At 41.6% G+C, this 18,303-nt stretch overlaps 1 protein-coding gene across 1 annotated transcript in view; it reads right to left on the bottom strand.

Moving 5' to 3' along the window:
• Positions 1-469: 469 nt before the first annotated feature.
• The window catches only part of LOC124289365, a 29,418-nt gene continuing 11,584 nt past the window's right edge, over positions 470-18,303 (bottom strand). The window contains exon 4 of the mRNA XM_046725983.1: positions 470-716. Coding sequence (XP_046581939.1) covers positions 560-716 — 157 coding nt within the window. The 3' untranslated portion in view covers positions 470-559. The remainder of the gene's footprint in view (positions 717-18,303) is intronic.

Below are 18,303 nucleotides of genomic sequence, written 5' to 3'. Positions count from 1 at the left end.
TATGATGTCGAGTTGAACATATGATGTCGAGTTTGTGATTGTCGTCTGCACGGATTTTGCAGCTACAAGGGTTCTCTTGTCAGTCAGTGATTTTTATCGAGGATGTCAAACGTATATACTTTTGTGTTTGTTGCTATGTCGCAGCTGAAAGTATTCCGACTTTTAGAAGTCACCAATCAATCCTGCCCACAAAACCAGATGTTGACATTTTGAGGTAGATTTCTCAAGTCTGGGTACGAATAACAATCAAGTCAAGGAGTCCGACCCATGAAGTCGCCTCTTGCAACAAGCATCGGTTGCTGGCGCCCAGTTCGAACCTGGAATTCCCAACAACCTGGTTCCCTGAGTATGCTGCGCTTGCGGAGAGAATCGCAAGCGCAGCATAAACAGGGAATCAGACTGGAATCCTCACAGATCACACGTAAACATAGTGTATGATGAGTTAGAAACAACAAACAAAGAAACCTCAATATTTCGCCCAGTTTTATTGATGGCCACATCATAAACAATGCGCAAATATTCTTGGTCCACTATTGGTAACAATTTGACAGCAACAGTCTTAGGCCATGGCGATTGCTGCCTGAAATGCTGGTCTCTTTTGAAGCCGAGCGTAATATCCTTCTCTGATCTTGGGATGTTTCTGAAGTAGTCTGCCGTCACTGAACATCTCGGTGGCGAACAGGACAAAGCCCAACACCGTGTCAGCTGCCGTAAATCTAGAGAAAGATGGAGAGTGAGTAAGTAATGCCGCATATAAACAGTAATTCAACCTGGTGTGTTAAGTTAATATTGGAGGACCTTCAGTATATTGAAGAGTCGTTTATAGTTAACACGAGCAAACTTATCTTAAAATCTTACACATTGAAATGCAATTTGTAAACAATTTTTAGTATATTTGTGCCAACACTGACTTTCATCAGCCAAACGATACCAATATCTAAGAAGCATTATGTCCTGCTGTATCCCACGATTGTCCTAACAGCAGCCTGGTTCCCGGGGTCTGCTGCGCTAACGCTTCGACACTGCGTTAGCGCAGCAGACCCCGGAAACCAGGCTGGTGCTAACAGCTGGTCGAAAGTGTTTTGGTTACCGAATTGTCGTCTCATGTTAATTAGTGATATATATCAGGTGTATGAAACATAATGTAACGTTTGCCGTACTTGTCCCCGCAGAGAAATTGTCTGTTCTCCAGCTTCGTGGCTAAGTAATCCATACACTTATCAAACTTGTCTGTCATCTTCTTCACCGTCTCATCGCTGACGGGCGTCTTCACAAACCACAGCTCGTAGGAGAACTCGATCAGCTCATCCATAGTGGCGTTGGCGTACATGATGAAGCTGTAACACAACATAGTGCAATAAGACAACCTTGCCGTACACGATGAAGCTGTAACACAACGTAGTGCAATAAGACAACCATTTTGCCGTGCATGATGAAGCCGTAACACAACACAGTGCAATAAGACAACCACAGAGGCGTTACCGTACATGATGAAGCTGTAACACAACGTAGTGCAATAAGACAACCATTTTGCCGTGCATGATGAAGCTGTAACACAACGTAGTGCAATAAGACAACAATGTTGCCTACATGATGGAGCTGTAACACAACATAGTGCAATAAAACAACCATGTTGGCGTGCATGATGAAGCTGTAACACCACAACATAGTGCAATAAGACAACAATGTTGCCGTACATGATGGAGCTGTAACACAACATAGTGCAATAAGACAACCGTGTTGTCGTACATGATGAAGCTGTAACACAACATAGTGCAATAAGACAACCATGTTGCCGTGCATGATGAAGCTGTAACACAACATAGTGCAATAAGACAACAATGTTGCTGTACATGATGAGTGAGTGATTGAGTGTAGGTTTACGATGAGACAGTCTAGACTTGAGTTAGACACTCAGCAATATTCCAGCTATATGGCGGCGGTCTAATGTAAATACTGGAGTCTTGACCAGACAATGACAACAGTGATCAACAGCATCGATCTGCGCAACTGGGAACCAATGACGTGTCAACCAAGCCGGCGAACCTGACCACCCGATCCCGTTAGTTGCCTCTTACGGCAAGCATGGGTTACTGAAGGTTCATTCTAACCCGGACCTTCAAGGGTCTCTCGCAGTGTGACGGTATTTCTAACATCACAGATCAATAGTTTGATACTCAACTGCCATGAATGTTACACATACAGGGTAGAACGTTCAACTCACCGTTGATCAGCCAGATATTTCGGACCAGAGACCATATAATAGATATTATATGGTCTCTGTTCGGACGGAGCGGTATTGAGGAAACCATGACAGTTTCATTTTCGGAGCGCCAGTATCTGCCATTTTAATGCTGAGGTTGGGTCAGTGGCAAGATGGGAGAGCTTCTGTCCGAGTTAGTTGTGTAAGAGTCGAGTCCTTTGTAACAGATATGAAAATCGGGTTCCTTGAGTGTGATGATATACTAGTCGGCCGATCTAGGTCAATGCAGCAGCCCTCCTATGCTGCGCCTGTGCTCTATTTTTAGCTCAACTGGATTAGGGCTACCCAATTTCTCTGTCTTTGGGGTATCAAGGTTCAAGATTTAAAATATTCTCAAAAAAAAAACCAGCGGTGGTACAAAAACATATATTTACAAAATCATTATTACAAGTAACATGGTCGACGTGACAGTTAACGACATATTGGTCTTAGAGTACAGTTTAATACTGCTACAAATTTAGACAGTTTCTTTAATTCGGACACATTCTTTGAGCTAAGCAGGTTTTACAGGTTTACTGTCGATAGGTTATACAGATTAGGAAAATTATAGTAATGAGCACTGATGAACCTTGATCTAGGTACTGTAAAGGCTAAACATCGGAAGAGGTAATGAAATCTGTCAGCAATAGCAGATGAACTACAAAGAGGACATGGCCTCTGATCGCGTGGTATATTGTACCAAAGACTAGTCTCCACAGGAAAGTAATGATTTGAGGTTCTAAATGTCTGTAAAGGGCATGATAGTGAAGTTGGAAGCAACAGATAATAATCAAAAAATGGAATAGTTTTGAAAACTCTGTATAGTAGTTAGCTTTTGTACTGTTTTCAATTTCACCCTCAATGAATGTCTCGAGCAATACCTTTAAGCTGTTGCGTCAATGAATACAGAATGGACTTCTTTCAATGTGGTCTATTCTTTCAATGTGGTCTTTGGGTGCAGATAAATACAAACATCAAGTTAGAAATGTCTTTTGGTGTCATCAAGCTATAATACTGTGCGTTAATAGAGCCCATGAAGCACTAACTAGACTTCAGCATCTATTCAGTCCCTATCAAGAAGTGGACAAATTAGTTAAAAATTACAAGCACAAGTACAAGTTTTGAGTTACACAACTGACGCGTTGAAGAAGGGTCGATGCAAGACTGAGTGTCGCAAATTGTCGAATGTGTGTTTTGGTATCCACAAATCAACCCTGTTGAGTTTTGCGTCTGTGCGTTTGCTGACCTTTGCTGCCATGCTTTAGGGAACTGAGCGGGTCCAGGGCGTCTGGGTGAGAGAGTACCATCCTTGGTTTTCCATTTAAAACTGACGTACAAAGAAAAGTACACTCCTGGTTTTGGGGGGGATTATTAATTTTTTTTATTATATTTAAATTAATTTTGATTGTAACTTACAAGTCGACCATTTTGGGGCATGTCATCGGACCCGTCAGCATCACCCGATTCATCTGCGCTGGGCGGGGAAGGTGGGGCGTTGGCAACGTCGTGGTTGGGTATCAAAATACTTTTCAAAATAGTTATGTTGTTGTTTGTAAAATTATCCCAAATCACAAGGTGTGCATTCTTTCTTTTGTATCATTTCTCAATTCTAATTCAATTCTTCACGAACCTTTAACTTCATAGTTTATGGCTGGTAAATAAAACTCCACCAAGTGTAGGGCAGCAAAGTTAGTCGGTCGCACATTCCCTGAATCACATTATTTCCCATACAACTTGCCCTTCTGCAATGCTAAAGCCCTAAATGAAGCAACTCTAGATTTCCTCAGGTTCAGAATCTCCCTTCTCACCACAAAAACATTTGTAGGGCTCCTTTCCAATTCAAAAGGAATTGTTTGATTCTATCAAAATTATATGTATTCAGAGACGAAGCGTTAGTCTACAAGATAACAGGGGCGGCTGGGTAGCCTAGTAGTTAAAGCGTTCGCTGGTCACGCCGAAGACCCGGGTTCGTTTCCCGACATGGGCACAATGTGTGACGCCCATTTCTGATGTTCCCCGCCGTGATATTGCTGGAATATTGCTAAAGATGGCGTAAAACCATACTCACTGACTCACTACAAGAGTGCATACACGTTCAGACAACTCGTATGCACCGCGTACACTAAATCATGATGACACTCTCCATGAAATCTTCAGTTTCAGATATATTGTAAAATCATGTATCTATGTTTTCACTTATTACAGCTGAAATAAAATCTTATTTCTATTACCCATTCATGAAATTCCATCCTTGTGACAAGGGCCATCAAATGAGGATCGGATGGGTAAGATGTCTGACCTGTCTCAAGCAGTCAGTCCCCACTTACTCTGTGAATAGAATGTTTACAGGTCAGAATGATGTAGCCGACACACTGTTGAAGGCGGAACTGTAGACTGACATTTAGTTCCAAAAATATAGTTTATCTTTTTTGAAAATACATATCTCAAGCACATAAATAGATAGAATTCAAAAGGAACCCAGTGAAATTCTTAATTTGAGCCTAGAGCTGCGGCAGACTATACCTGCCTAATCGTCCTAGACTTCTAGGAGCTCGGCTCCTTAATTTGGTGCCTAGGGTCTTGGGAACTGCCCCGCCCACTGTCATTTCGTCTAGCTATGTTTCATTGACAGGAGATTACCATTGTCCTAAGTGTTGATAAATGCAAATGCAAATGCAAATATACAGTAGAAACAACCTTGTTACACCGGATGAAGATATAGGCTATACGAACATAGAGACATGTAAGGTCCCGTGTAGTGGATTGTATGCAGGGTTACCTCGGTTAGCCGTGTCAGGATCCGAAGTTTTCATTTCTCTGGGTTTCATCGAACAGGTCAGCGGAACGATCAGCGCCACGTTTGGGTTGAACCCAACTCACGTCATTTTGCCGTTTATATTATGTACATGGATTACAAAAGGAATTATTACTTGTCTCCACAGATGAATTGTCGCCCCTGCAGTCTTCTGGAGATGAAGTTGAGGCACACGCTGAACTTATCTGTCATCTGCTGCACCTTCTCGTCACTGAACGTCATGATGGCGCCGAACAGTTGGTAGAAGACTGACTGACTGACTGAGTTTGGTTTTACGCCGTTTTCAGCAATATTCCAGCAACATCACGGCGGGGGACACCAGAAATGGGCTTCACTAATTGTACCCATGTGGGGATTCGAACCCGGGTCTTTGGCGTGACGAGCGAACGCTTTAACCACAAGGCTACCCCACCGCCCCAGTTGGTAGAAGAAGTCCAAGAGGCCGCCTATGGTGGCCGTGGTGTAGAGGATGAAGCTGAAAGACGCGGTATATAGAGGACCTAGCGGTATACCAAGGCGAGTGAGGTTTCGAGTGACCGCCCAATATAAATGGTTAAAGCGGTCACTCGTCACACCGAAGGCCCGGGTTCGAATCTCGACAAGGATACAATGTGTGAATCTCATATCTAATGTACTCCCACGTGATATTTCTAGAATATTGCTAAAAGTAGCGTAAAACCATACTCACACACTCCTGTTCAATATGCACGGAGTTGTTTGTTTTTAACAAAGCGTAAGTCGACCAGAGGGGATTCCGGGGAAGAATATATCCCCCATAGTATCAAAGGCATGCCTACCGTTGACCAATAGAGAGCTGGGTGATCGTATTTCTGTTTCTTGCCTGATTGTGTGGCGTCGGTGAGAACCTTTGTTCATGCTTTTCCGCCACTAACCGATCCTGGCTTGATGAATATTCGGACCGTTTGGACATATCTGGAATTTTTCCGACCGTGACCACATTCGCCGCATTATCTGTGTAAACAAAATCCATAAACTATTTCTTCTGTCTATGCCGGTCAGTCCTTTAGTTTATCATCCCAGGGGCTGTGGGGTAGCTCAGTGGATAAACCCAGTTTCCATTCCCCACATCGGTAGCCCTTCTGATGAAGCCGATTTCTGTTGCCCCCTGAGGTAAGATTGGTAATATTGATGGTATACTGCTACATGCGGAACCGACCGCCTCCCTGGTGTAGTGGTTAGAGGGTCCGCCCGGAGAGCGGAAGGTCACGGGATCGATCCCCGACCGCGTCATACCAAAAAACGTTAAAATATGGTACTTGTTGGTCCCTGCCTGGCGCTCGGCATTAATGGGTACAACAAGGACTGGTCGGCTCGGAGTCAGTATAATGTGTCTGAGTGTGGTATTCATGCTTCACTGCGGCATGGTATCTCAGTGGGATAGCACTATAAAACCAGATTCAGTCTGGGCTAGTACAAGCAGCCGCACATACACATACACTCGCATGCACGTCGTCATATGAGCGAAATATTCTCAAGCACGACGTTAAACCCAATTTCACCTCACCTCACCTCACATGCGGAACCGGACTCACTGACGAACTCATCAGTTGTACTTGCTGTCTATTTATGATTCAAACCAAGGCAGCAAGTGACACCACATGTGGTTTACTAGTCTGTCGCAAGGTCCTTCAAGCATATTTCCCCTTCCACCCAACCATATGGGTTACGCAAAAGCCCTGAATAAAGAAAGTCTAGGTTTTACTCAAGTTCAGGTTTTGAATTTCACGTGTCACTGACGCTCCTCTTTAATTTAAATCAAATTATTCGTTTCTATCAAAACATATATTTGAAGCGTTAGTCTAATGGTTCAGAACTGGCACTTCTAAATGCTATTACTCGCTATACAAGTCACTACTAAATATTCTAGCACGACATTGTGTGATACTCGATTTTGATTGTCTCAGAGCTCATCAAAACCGTACTTAAATGACAGTTTAAGACCGCTAATTAAAGTGACCGATTCACCGCGTATGAATACAACGAACTCGTTGACCCTATTGTTTGTAAACAAACATGTCGGACATCGTCAATTTCTATCTCGGCAGCATCTTTGGTGTTTTTAAGTAAAAAGCGAATGGTTTGAAGAATAATTTCTTGACCCTAATCCCAGTAAAGAAACTTCGAAGCTGGAAAATCCGTCAGCAGCGCAAAAGCGGCAGTATATTCAAACTGGGTCCAGATTTACAACACACGTCGGCCCACACGTCCTAACCTAACCGCTTCCGTCCCGGCCGTAATGCCCAGTTCTTCCACTTCCACTGTCCATGTATCCCAAATAAAACGTTGCATGTCAGGTCTTTTCCAAATTGGGAATAGTAGGGTGGTTATCAACAATTATTTCCCGTGAATAAACTTAGCGGCGACTAAACTTAGCGAGTTCACGGCTTGAATTTGGGCGAGTCGATTGTCATACAGTAGGGGAGATCAATAATTCGCTTGAGAAAAATCAAATAATTGACTATAAACTGTGGCGAGGTATCTCGGTTCGATAACGCTCAATACAATGGGCTATCCGCTATCTGAGTCCATTAACCATGACCTTTAACCCCTGTGATGTTGTCACCTCACGTTCACCAGTATCATAGTAAATCCCCAAATGTGCAGCATCATGCTGTAAATAAAAGTCTGTGAGATCGTGACTGATTTGGCTCCACAGCCTATGCTATCATTATCCAGTGAGTACATACAACTACAGGGTAACGGTGTGACAGACAGCGTCGCTTACATTAACAATAAAGAAGTTGTATATCCATAGAACTTTATCCATTGTTGATCACACCAACTTCTAAATGCCACTCGAAGAAGTTCATTCACTCGGGACCGCCGTGTAGTGGTTAGGGCGTCCGCCCGGAGAGCGGAAGAGCGTCATACAAAAATACGTTAAAATATGGTACTTGTTGGTCCCTGCCTGGCGCTCGGCATTAATGGGTACAACAAGGACTCGTCGACTCGGTGTCAGTATAATGTGTATGAGAGGTGTATTCATGCTTCACTGCGGCATGGTATCTCAGTGGGCTAGCACTATAAAACCAGCTTAAGTATGGGCTTGTACAAGCAGCCGCACATACACATACACGCGCATGCACGTCGTCACATGATCGAAATATTCTCAAGCACGACGTTAAACCCAATTTCACCTCACCTCACCTCTCATTGAGGATGAATATCATGTAATGATGGTTTGTGATGAGTACAGCCAAGAACGACAACTCTGCTTCCCTGATAACAACTGCTATCCTCCAACTCTCAACAAGTTTATAAACCTTGGATGTCTTCGGAAAACATGAAAATTACCAAACAAATCGGGAAATATCTAAGTTTTAAAGCTACGCATTTATCAAACATACACGCAATAAGTCCGCTTTATTAATATTTTTCAATGTAATCGCTATTATGCATGCATAGTGAGTGAGTGAGTTTGGTTTTACGCCGCTTTCAGCAATATTCCAGCAATATCACGGCGGGGGACACCAGAAATGGGCTTCACACATTGTACCCATGTGGAGAATCGAACCCGGGTCTCTGGCGTGACGAGCGAACGCTTTAACCACTAGGCTACCCAACCGCCCCTATGCATGCATAAATCTATACCCAAATTCCTATGGGTAATACAATCTGACATAACATAGATAACACGCGTGCTGTCGACATTGTTTATTGCTTACATTGCAATTTTGCATGTTTGTACATGCGTATTTGATGGTTTCTTCATAATCAGTTCCTGATTGCTTTCAAAACTTAACTACATTTGACTTGTGGTAGCGGTGGTCATCTTAGAGGCAGCTTTTAATGACGGGAACGTCACTCACCGACACCAGAAAAACCGTACTCCCTACCCATGTATGTCAATCCATACAAGGCATTTGTTTAAATGAATTGTTACTAAAAAGTAGTTTTCTTGCTTTTCGTGTTTCCTATACTTTACTTGTTATTTTTAATGTATTTAAAGATCTAAAAGTTCTTTTGTTTTCATGAATCGCATCTTGCAAACTCAAAAAAAAACACGACTGGAATTGTCCACTTTCATTGGGAATGACTGACTGTGACCCCGGGGAATTTGACCTTCCAAGTCAGTGAGTGCCATCGTTTCCTGTAGATTATGCCTCTGAGTGGCCTGTTGACCTTCCTGTATATTTAGATCCATGCTGTTAACAATGAAACGTGGAAACTGCGTCACGCCGAAGACGTCCGGGGTTCGATTCTCCACATGGGTACATTGTCACAGTCCCTGAACCATAGCCCATTTCTGGTAAAGCCCCCGTGATATTGCTGAAATATTGCTGCTGGAAAGCTAAAAGCGTAAAAATAAAACTCACTCACTGCAAAACTAAGTCCTTAAATGAAGTAGGGGTAGGTTCCTTTCAAACCTTCCATCTCACTGGATCTTCCTTCAAATTTCAATGGAGTGATTTCTTTCTGTCAAAATCTTAATTGATCTAACCGTATATATGACTATATATTTCAGGGACAATATGTTTGTCTGTCAGAAATGTAAATATCAATACGTATACTTTATGAAGGTAGACAGATGTAGATATATAAAAACTGGTCTTTCCAGCTCCATTCAAAATGAGAATTCACCTCCAGGAGAAAAAGGTTTAGAGGCGAGGAATGTACTACGTGATAAACGATTTCATCGACCGTATATTTGCGTAGCTAAACGTGACAATCCAAGGACACGAGTCATATTAGAAAAGTGGGTCATTCACCGTTTCACAATGGCGAGGGTCAGTACTCCATGGTATCCGCAGTATGTGGCCTATCAAGTATTTAGTGGTGTTATATTCGTGCAGTGATGACAAGGCAAATCATTAGTGATGAAACACGATGAATTAGCTGAATCATATGTCCATTGACAGACGAGACCGTCACACGGCCAGTATCTTAAGTTCTATTTACAGCATGATTTTGCACATTTTGGTGGTTTCCTAAGAAACCCGTGTAACTATGCAAAGTTGACGTGACATCACATTGGGTTGACGGGCCAAGGCTACTGGACTCAGATAGCTGATAGCCCATTGTATCGAGTGAGTATCCACAATGACTCATTATACACCGAGCATATGTTAAACTTAGTTAAAGCGGTTGAGACTAGTAGGCCATCTTTGGCAATTCTTTTGAAAAAATAATTAATCGTTTCCGTTTATCTTTATGGCTTTATGATGCCTTATATCCTTGACAATATAGAACAACATAATAGAGTATGCACCAAATGGAGTGTTTAATCCCAAATGATAGCACGCACTTACGCACAGGTCTCACGCACTCCTCGCACAGGATCACGCAGGCTTCGCACATACGCACGCACACACAGGCAGAGAGAGCGATCATAGAAGGACACGCTCCGAACACACACCCCATCAAACATAAACAAAAGTACGGAACACACAAACGCATGCACGTACGCACGCACATAGTTACATGTGGACTCATAGACAGACAGGATGTGCGCACACATACTACAATTTACGATGTCGGGTTCATATAAAACAGTCTCACACTACTCACACTACCAAATGATGCTACTAGAGCCATACAAGCATTACGGACGGAGCGATGAACACGGCCACTTGAGTACCGTTTTCTAGGACACGGTCTTCTCTGCCAAATGCTTCATCTGTGTCAGAACGAGTGAATTGACTAGTCACCATTGTTTATTTGACCGGTGAATGACCTACTTCCAATAATGACTCCTGCCCTTGGACTGTCACGTTTACCTAGGCAAACATACGGTCAATGAAATCGTGTATCACGTAGTACGTTCCTCTTCTCTAAACCCTTTTCTCCTGGAGGTGAATTCTCATTTTGAATGGAGCTGGAAATAACTGTTTTAATACATCTAAATCGGTTTACCTTTATAAAATATATGCATTTACGTTTACATTTCCAATAGACAAAAATATCGGCCCTGAAATACATTTTTCCAAAAAAGAAACGCATAGTTGATTTTGAGAATATTGGACTCATGTAGCTGTGGCAAAGGCAATACAAACAAACATACTATTTCTTACCAAAACGTCATCTTTGTGTGATTGTAAACAGCTTCAGCGCCAAAACGCGAAAATCTTAACTTTACCCTAGTTTTAGAAGAGTTTGAAGAAATATTGGCCAAAACGTCACCAAGAAAACATGCAAAGAAAAATGCACGTGCAAGTAAGCGGAAAAGCATGCGGTATCGGTCACTATGAAAAGGCAAGCGTTGTGTTTAAATTTATTTTGTCATTTGTTTTTTGCCTGGAAAAGAGGAAATCATCATACCACGACTGAGTGCCGCCAATCGAAACATCGCCATAGGCCGCCTTGAAGCTGGGGAGTCGCAGTCTGCAGTTGCCCGACATTTCAATGTTCATCAGAGCACTATATCTTGCCATTGGGGTAATTTCCTGCAGACTAATTCCGTCCAAGATCGCACGAGAAGCGGCACTCCAAGAGTTACCACCCAAGTCCAGGACACCTACATCCAGGTTGCTCACTTGCGTCACGGTCTTGCCACAGCCGTGGAGACTGCACAACGCATCCATGGTTTGAGGAGAATTTCCAACCAAACTGTCAGGAATCGATTGCGTGAAGTGGGGATTCGGTGATCGGACAGAAAGTCACAGGGGAAAAAGTCACAATTACTGTTTTGTTATTTGTTTAAATATGATGATAAATCGTAGGATCAATCACAGAATCAATCATAAATCACAGTTCCTCACAGAGGATCAATCATGAATCACAATTACTAATCACAGTTCCTCACAGAAGAAGTGTTTGCACAATGTTATTCTAATATAGGTGATGTTTATTAAACCGTCATATTTAGCTTTACGGAAATAAGAGTAGTGTCCTTATTGCCTTAGGCTAAGATTTATGTAGAAACAGGTAGTCGTAACTTGTACCCTTTGAATTTTCACCAATTTTTAGCAATATAGATATCTAAAAAGTTTAATTGTGTAACGCCTTCCTGTCTTTCTTTCTGTTTTTTGTTGGTGTTGGTTTTGATGTGCTTTTTGGGGTGTTGTGCCAAATTATTATTTTAATTTGGGGGATTATTGCTGGAATATTACAATTTAAAACGTTTGAAAAGCGGCAGTAAAGCTCGAAAACTCAGTCTAGGAGTGTCCCATTTCAGTCAGTCTGGAATATTAAAAGCGGCGGGACTTCCAGTTGTTAACATTGCACTGACCTATATATTCAGTTTAGCGTTAACACTTACACCCGTGATCTGCCCCGTTCACTGAGAGAGAAAAACGCTGGTATTCACTGACCTGCAACCCCCCTAAGGGTCGCATTCCGGGGCTGTACTCGTTCTAGAGAGTAAAACTTAAATGGATAGTTTCAAAACCGACTTTTATCAAACGTGCCCATATTCTCCATTGAAGCTCTGCATATCTGGACAGACCAAAGAGCTGAACAGGGGGTGAGCTGTGATTGTCGTCTGCACGGATTTCGCAGGCCTAAGGGTTCAATTGTCAGTCAGTGATTTTTCTCGAGGGTGTCCAACGTATATATTTGTGTGTTTGTCGCTGTTTCTCAGTTTTAGGCGTCATCATGTAAGTATACAAACCTGCCCACAAACCCAGTGGTTGACATTTTGAGAAACTCAAGTAACAACAAATGAGAAAAGAAAACATATTAAATTACGTTTTACTCAGAACATCCCTTTCTTAAGCCATTATTGTTATGTTTCAGTTGGTTTCATTAAATAAGTTATTGTCTTGCGTAATACATTAGTTTAACAAGCAAATGATTTAACTCAAGTTAGACAACTTAGCTTTTCTTTTAAATCGATGTCAGGCATACATAAAATAAACTCATAATGCGTTCAATGCATATTTTCAGGAGGCAAAACACTTGACAAACCGCTCTAGACTCCAGTTGGATTCCTTTCTAAATTCATTCACAAGGCTCTGGGAGACTACAGGTGTGTGTAAACAGAGACGTTCTGGGTTACCCGAACTAGGTTGTATGTTGTAGTCACTGCCTCTCCCATTTGTATGGGATACCGAGTTCGTTTGTACTCACATTAGCATATCCTACGACTATGTGTTGATTCTTGTGTCAGTCCGAGTAAATAAGCAATTAGGCCCGTCATTTGGTTTGACAATCGCGATGTCTCCTATCAGCTCTTTGAAAGAGGACACGGCTCATACGAACTAGCAGTCCGAGTGAATGAAGTGAGGTGAAATAGGGTTTAACGTCGTGCTTGAGAATATTTCGCTCATATGACGACGTGCATGCGAGTGTATGTGTATGTGCGGCTGCTTGTACTAGCCCAGACTGAAGCTGGTTTTATAGTGCTAGCTCACTGAGATACCATGCCGCAGTGAAGCATGAATACCCCACTCAGACACATTATACTGACTCCAAGCCGACCAGTCCTTGATGTACCCATTAATGCCGAGCGCCAAGCAGGGACCAACAAGTACCATATTTTAACGTCTTTTGGTATGACGCGGTTGGGGATCGAACCCGCGACCTTCCGCTCTCCGGGCGGACGCCCTAACCACTACACCACGGAGGCGGTCCCGAGTGAATGAACTTCTTCGAGTGGCATGTAGAAGTTGGTGTGCTGAACAACGGATAAAGTTCTATGGATATACAACTTCTTTATTGTTAATGTAAGCGACGCTGTCTGTCACACCGTTACCCTGTAGTTGTATGTACTCACTGGATAATGATAGCATAGGCTGTGGAGCCAAATCAGTCACGATCTCACAGACCTTTATTTATAGCATGATGCTGCACATTTGGGGATTTACTATGATACTGGTGAACGTGAGGCGACAACATCACAGGGGTTAAAGGTCATGGTTAATGGACTCAGATAGCGGATAGCCCATTGTATTGAGCGTTATCGAACTGAGATACCTCGCCACAGTTTATAGTCATTATCCCACAATGTCACATTATACACCGAGCCGTTAGTTGAAGTGTCCACTCCAGTAGGCCATCCGTGTATACTCTTTGGCAAAAACAATGAATCGTTTCCGTTTGTCTTTAGGCTTTTATATGTGCCTTACATGCATGACGATATAGTACAACATGATAGAGTATGCACCAAATGAAGTGTTAATCCCAAATGATACAGGTACGCACAGGTCTCATGTACTCATTGCACATAGGTACAGGATCACGCACACTTCGCACATACGCCAGCACACACAGGAAGAGAGCGCGATCTCAGAGGGACATGCATGCATGCATACATGCATACATGCATACATACATACACATACATACATACATACACATACACACATATATATACACACATATACATACATACACACACACACATATACATACATACATACATACATACATACATAAATACATACACACACACATATATATACACACATATACATACATACATACATACATACACACACACATGCATACATACATACATACATACATACATACACACACACACATACATACATACACACATATATACACACATATACATACATACACACACACATACATACACACACACACACACACATACATACATACATACATACATACACACATATATACACACATATACATACATACATACACACACATACACACACACACACACACACATACATACATACATACATACATACATACATACATACATACATACATACATACATACATACATACATACATACATACATACATACATACATACATACATACACACATATATACACACATACATACACACATACATACACATACATACATACATACATACATTCATCCATCCATCCATCCATCCATCCATCCATACATACACATACATACATACATACATGCATGCATGCATACCATGCATACATACATACATACATACATACATACATACATACATACATGCATACATACATACATACATGCATACATACATCCATCCACACATACATACACACATGCATACATACATACATACATACATACATACATACATACATACATACATACATACATACATACATACATACATACATACATACATACATACATACATACATACATACATACATACATACATACATACATACATACATACATACATACATACATACATACATACATACTGGATTTGTGCTATTAACTCAGTCCAAGCTGATTGATCAGTTCACACACTGTGCATTGTTCAAGTCAGGCCCAAGCAACCATCACTGGTTGGAGAACAATAGCCATACCTGGATCATCAAGCCTACAGATTATTTCTCAATGGAGCACTTTCTTAGACTGTGTTTGTGTCTACTTTTCATGACATTAATAACATATTCTCCATCACTATGTTTATCTCTCAACAAAGGTAGATCAAATAAAGTTTCAGCAGAAACTTTCCACACTCTGACAAGCCTGAACATTTGCAGTGTGAAGAAAACACGCCGGGGTCGGAGAAGCACAGAGAAGAATAACAGATGTGTGAACGGGAAAGATAAGATTTTCACAAACTCTCAAACTTCTAGTATCGCCAGTACTTACAAAACACATGACTTTAATATGTGTTTAATAAATGCCAGATCTGCGAAAACTAACGTTCCAACAAATGACAAGGCCCTCGCACTCAACAATCTGGTGCTGGACAACAAACTGGATATTTTAGCAATTACAGAGACATGGCTTCGCGATGATGATTCTGATAATCTCGCAGTTGGTAAACTCACCCCTCCGGGGTACAAGTTTGTTCAAGTATCAAGGAAACACAAGCGTGGAGGCGGTGTTGGTATCGTCTACAATGAAAAACTTGTTGGTCGCAAACTGAAAGCTGCCAATCTCCATACTTCATTTGAACTTATACCACTACAATTCACATGTGACAACCAATGTTTCAACATTATAGTGGTGTACAGACCACCAAAACCTGGTACTTTCTTTGATGACTTTAGTGCACTTCTTGATTCTCTGACGACAACACCCGGTAAGCTCTAAATATGTGGGGACTTTAATTACTACATTGACAAGACAAGGGCGGTGGGGTAGCCTAGTGGTTAAAGCGTTGGCTCGTCACGCCGAAGACCCCGGGTTCGATTCCCCACATGGGCACAATGTGTTAAGCCCATTTCTGGTGTCCCCCGCCGTGATATTGCTGGAATATTGCTAAAAGCGGCGTAAAACTAAACTCAGTCAGTCAGACAAGACAAATGTCAGAGATACGGATACAACAGAGTGAGATAAGGCCAACAAAACACAGGCCATGGTTCTTATTGGCATTAAAGAGTATCCTAAGCCTTTCACATACAAACTGCGTACGTTCTATGGTTTTACCGGATGAATAGATTTGGAGACCAGCAAATTTTACATGTGTATTGGACGGTATTTCCTTCTCACCAATGCATATTTTAGGATGGACATTTCTTTTTTGTATCTCCAAATACAAGAAATAGACTGTTTGATGCATTAAAACGCAAGTGCCAAGTGTGTGCGCATACTTATGTACAACATCAAGCAAACTTTGAAGTCCATCTGGGTATGCACTTAACAAAGACAAGTCGTCGGTTAACAGCACCCCTGGTGTTTTACCCCATGGTAAACATATGCCATGCCCAGAGTCAACGATATTGTGAAGTAAGTCGTTTATATATAGAGTGAAGAGCCAAGCTGATAAGACACGACCCTGACCTACACCCTGTTTTACATCGAATACTTTAGAAATACAGCCACCAGTGCTAACACATGATTTCATTGATGTGTACATAGTGTATATAAGTCGGAAAAGTCCATTCAACCAAACTCTGTCAAATGCTTTCTTATTATCAAGGAAGGCACAATAAACTGGTGAATTTCTTTCGACATAGTAGGCAATACTTTCAGTTAGAGTAAGCGCTGCCGTTTTCGCCCCCACACCCTTCCTAAATCCAAACTGAGAGGGTGGGGGAAGTCGTTTTCTGCTTTTGTCCATGTTTCAATTCTTTTAAGCAGTAATCTTTCAAAAAGTTTTGAGAGCACAGGCGTAAGAGTGATACCTCTATAATTACATGGTTCATGCTTGCTTTTACCATTTCCTTTGTGAATTGGTAAAACATTACCAACACTAAATGCATTTGGTACATATTCAAACGATATAATGGCATTAAATAGTGATACAATATGGTCAATAACAGACCGACCAGCATACTTTACATGCTCGTTTGAAATACCATCTGGGCCTGGAGATTTGTTGTTTTTAAGACGTTTCATGGTATCAAGTACCTCATCTTTAGTAAATGGGGAGAGAATGACTGAATCACTGTCGTCATTTACAGGGTTATATACAACATCTTCTACAAACTTATCAACGTGCTCTGTAAATCCAGTATCAAAGCATTCTGGACCCTGAGGTACAGACAAGTCTCTGAAGTACCTGGCAAAGAGATTACATACACCTTCCTGCGTGTTACAGGAGTCACCGTTATAACTTAGAGACTGTGTTTGCTCTCTTTTACGTTTTAACTTTTTTGTAACTCTAAAGTATTCTTGGATGTCTACCTCAGCTGCTTGGTAGATTTCATCAAATGTTTTGTTTTCGTAACGTTGCTTAGCTGAACGGTGGTTTCTTCGAAATGCACGTTTGGCTTGTTTATATTCAATAAAAAAATTGTCATCTGAACTGTGGCTTTTGCCGTTAGAAATCCAATTTTTGCGGCAATTACGCATATGGTCATGATGTTCTTTAAGTTCATACTTCCTCCAGTATGGCTTTAATTGTGCTTGGAATTTTGAAGTAGGAATTGCAAGTATAGTTGCAGCATGTAGACATTCTGTGATATAACTATTGTGATACTCGATGTATTCATCAGGAGATGAAAAATGGGAAACATTAAACTGTACATTTCTAAAGTAATTTTCGGTTTCATACCGAAACAGCATAAAGTCAGTACAATTTGCTTTCCGCCAGTTTGGACGTTCACCATGATAACTGACATTATCAGCGTCCATCTTTAAACATACTAAGACAGGGCTGTGATCAGACACAGAATATGGGACGCTTGTATCTACGTAATAGCCTACAACACTACTGCGAAGTTCAAGGTCTATGAACACATAGTCAATCATACTTCTAGCAGTGCCGCATTTACTCCTAAACGTGTATGTACAGCTGCTATCTAGTGGTACAATTGAAATAAGGTTACGCGCTGCGAGAGCGCGTGCATGAGTCTTTGCCCTACCTTTTAAGGGATCACGTACACAGATATTGGCATTAAAATCACCGAGTAAGATAGTTGTACCAAGTTGAGAGCATTCGTCA

This window comes from Haliotis rubra, unplaced genomic scaffold (assembly GCF_003918875.1).
Source record: "Haliotis rubra isolate DU_JTF1 unplaced genomic scaffold, ASM391887v1 Scf44, whole genome shotgun sequence".
Classification (NCBI taxonomy): Eukaryota; Metazoa; Mollusca; class Gastropoda; order Lepetellida; family Haliotidae; genus Haliotis; species Haliotis rubra.
Note: the sequence above shows the minus strand (reverse complement) of the source record. Positions and strands in the feature narration are given on the sequence as shown.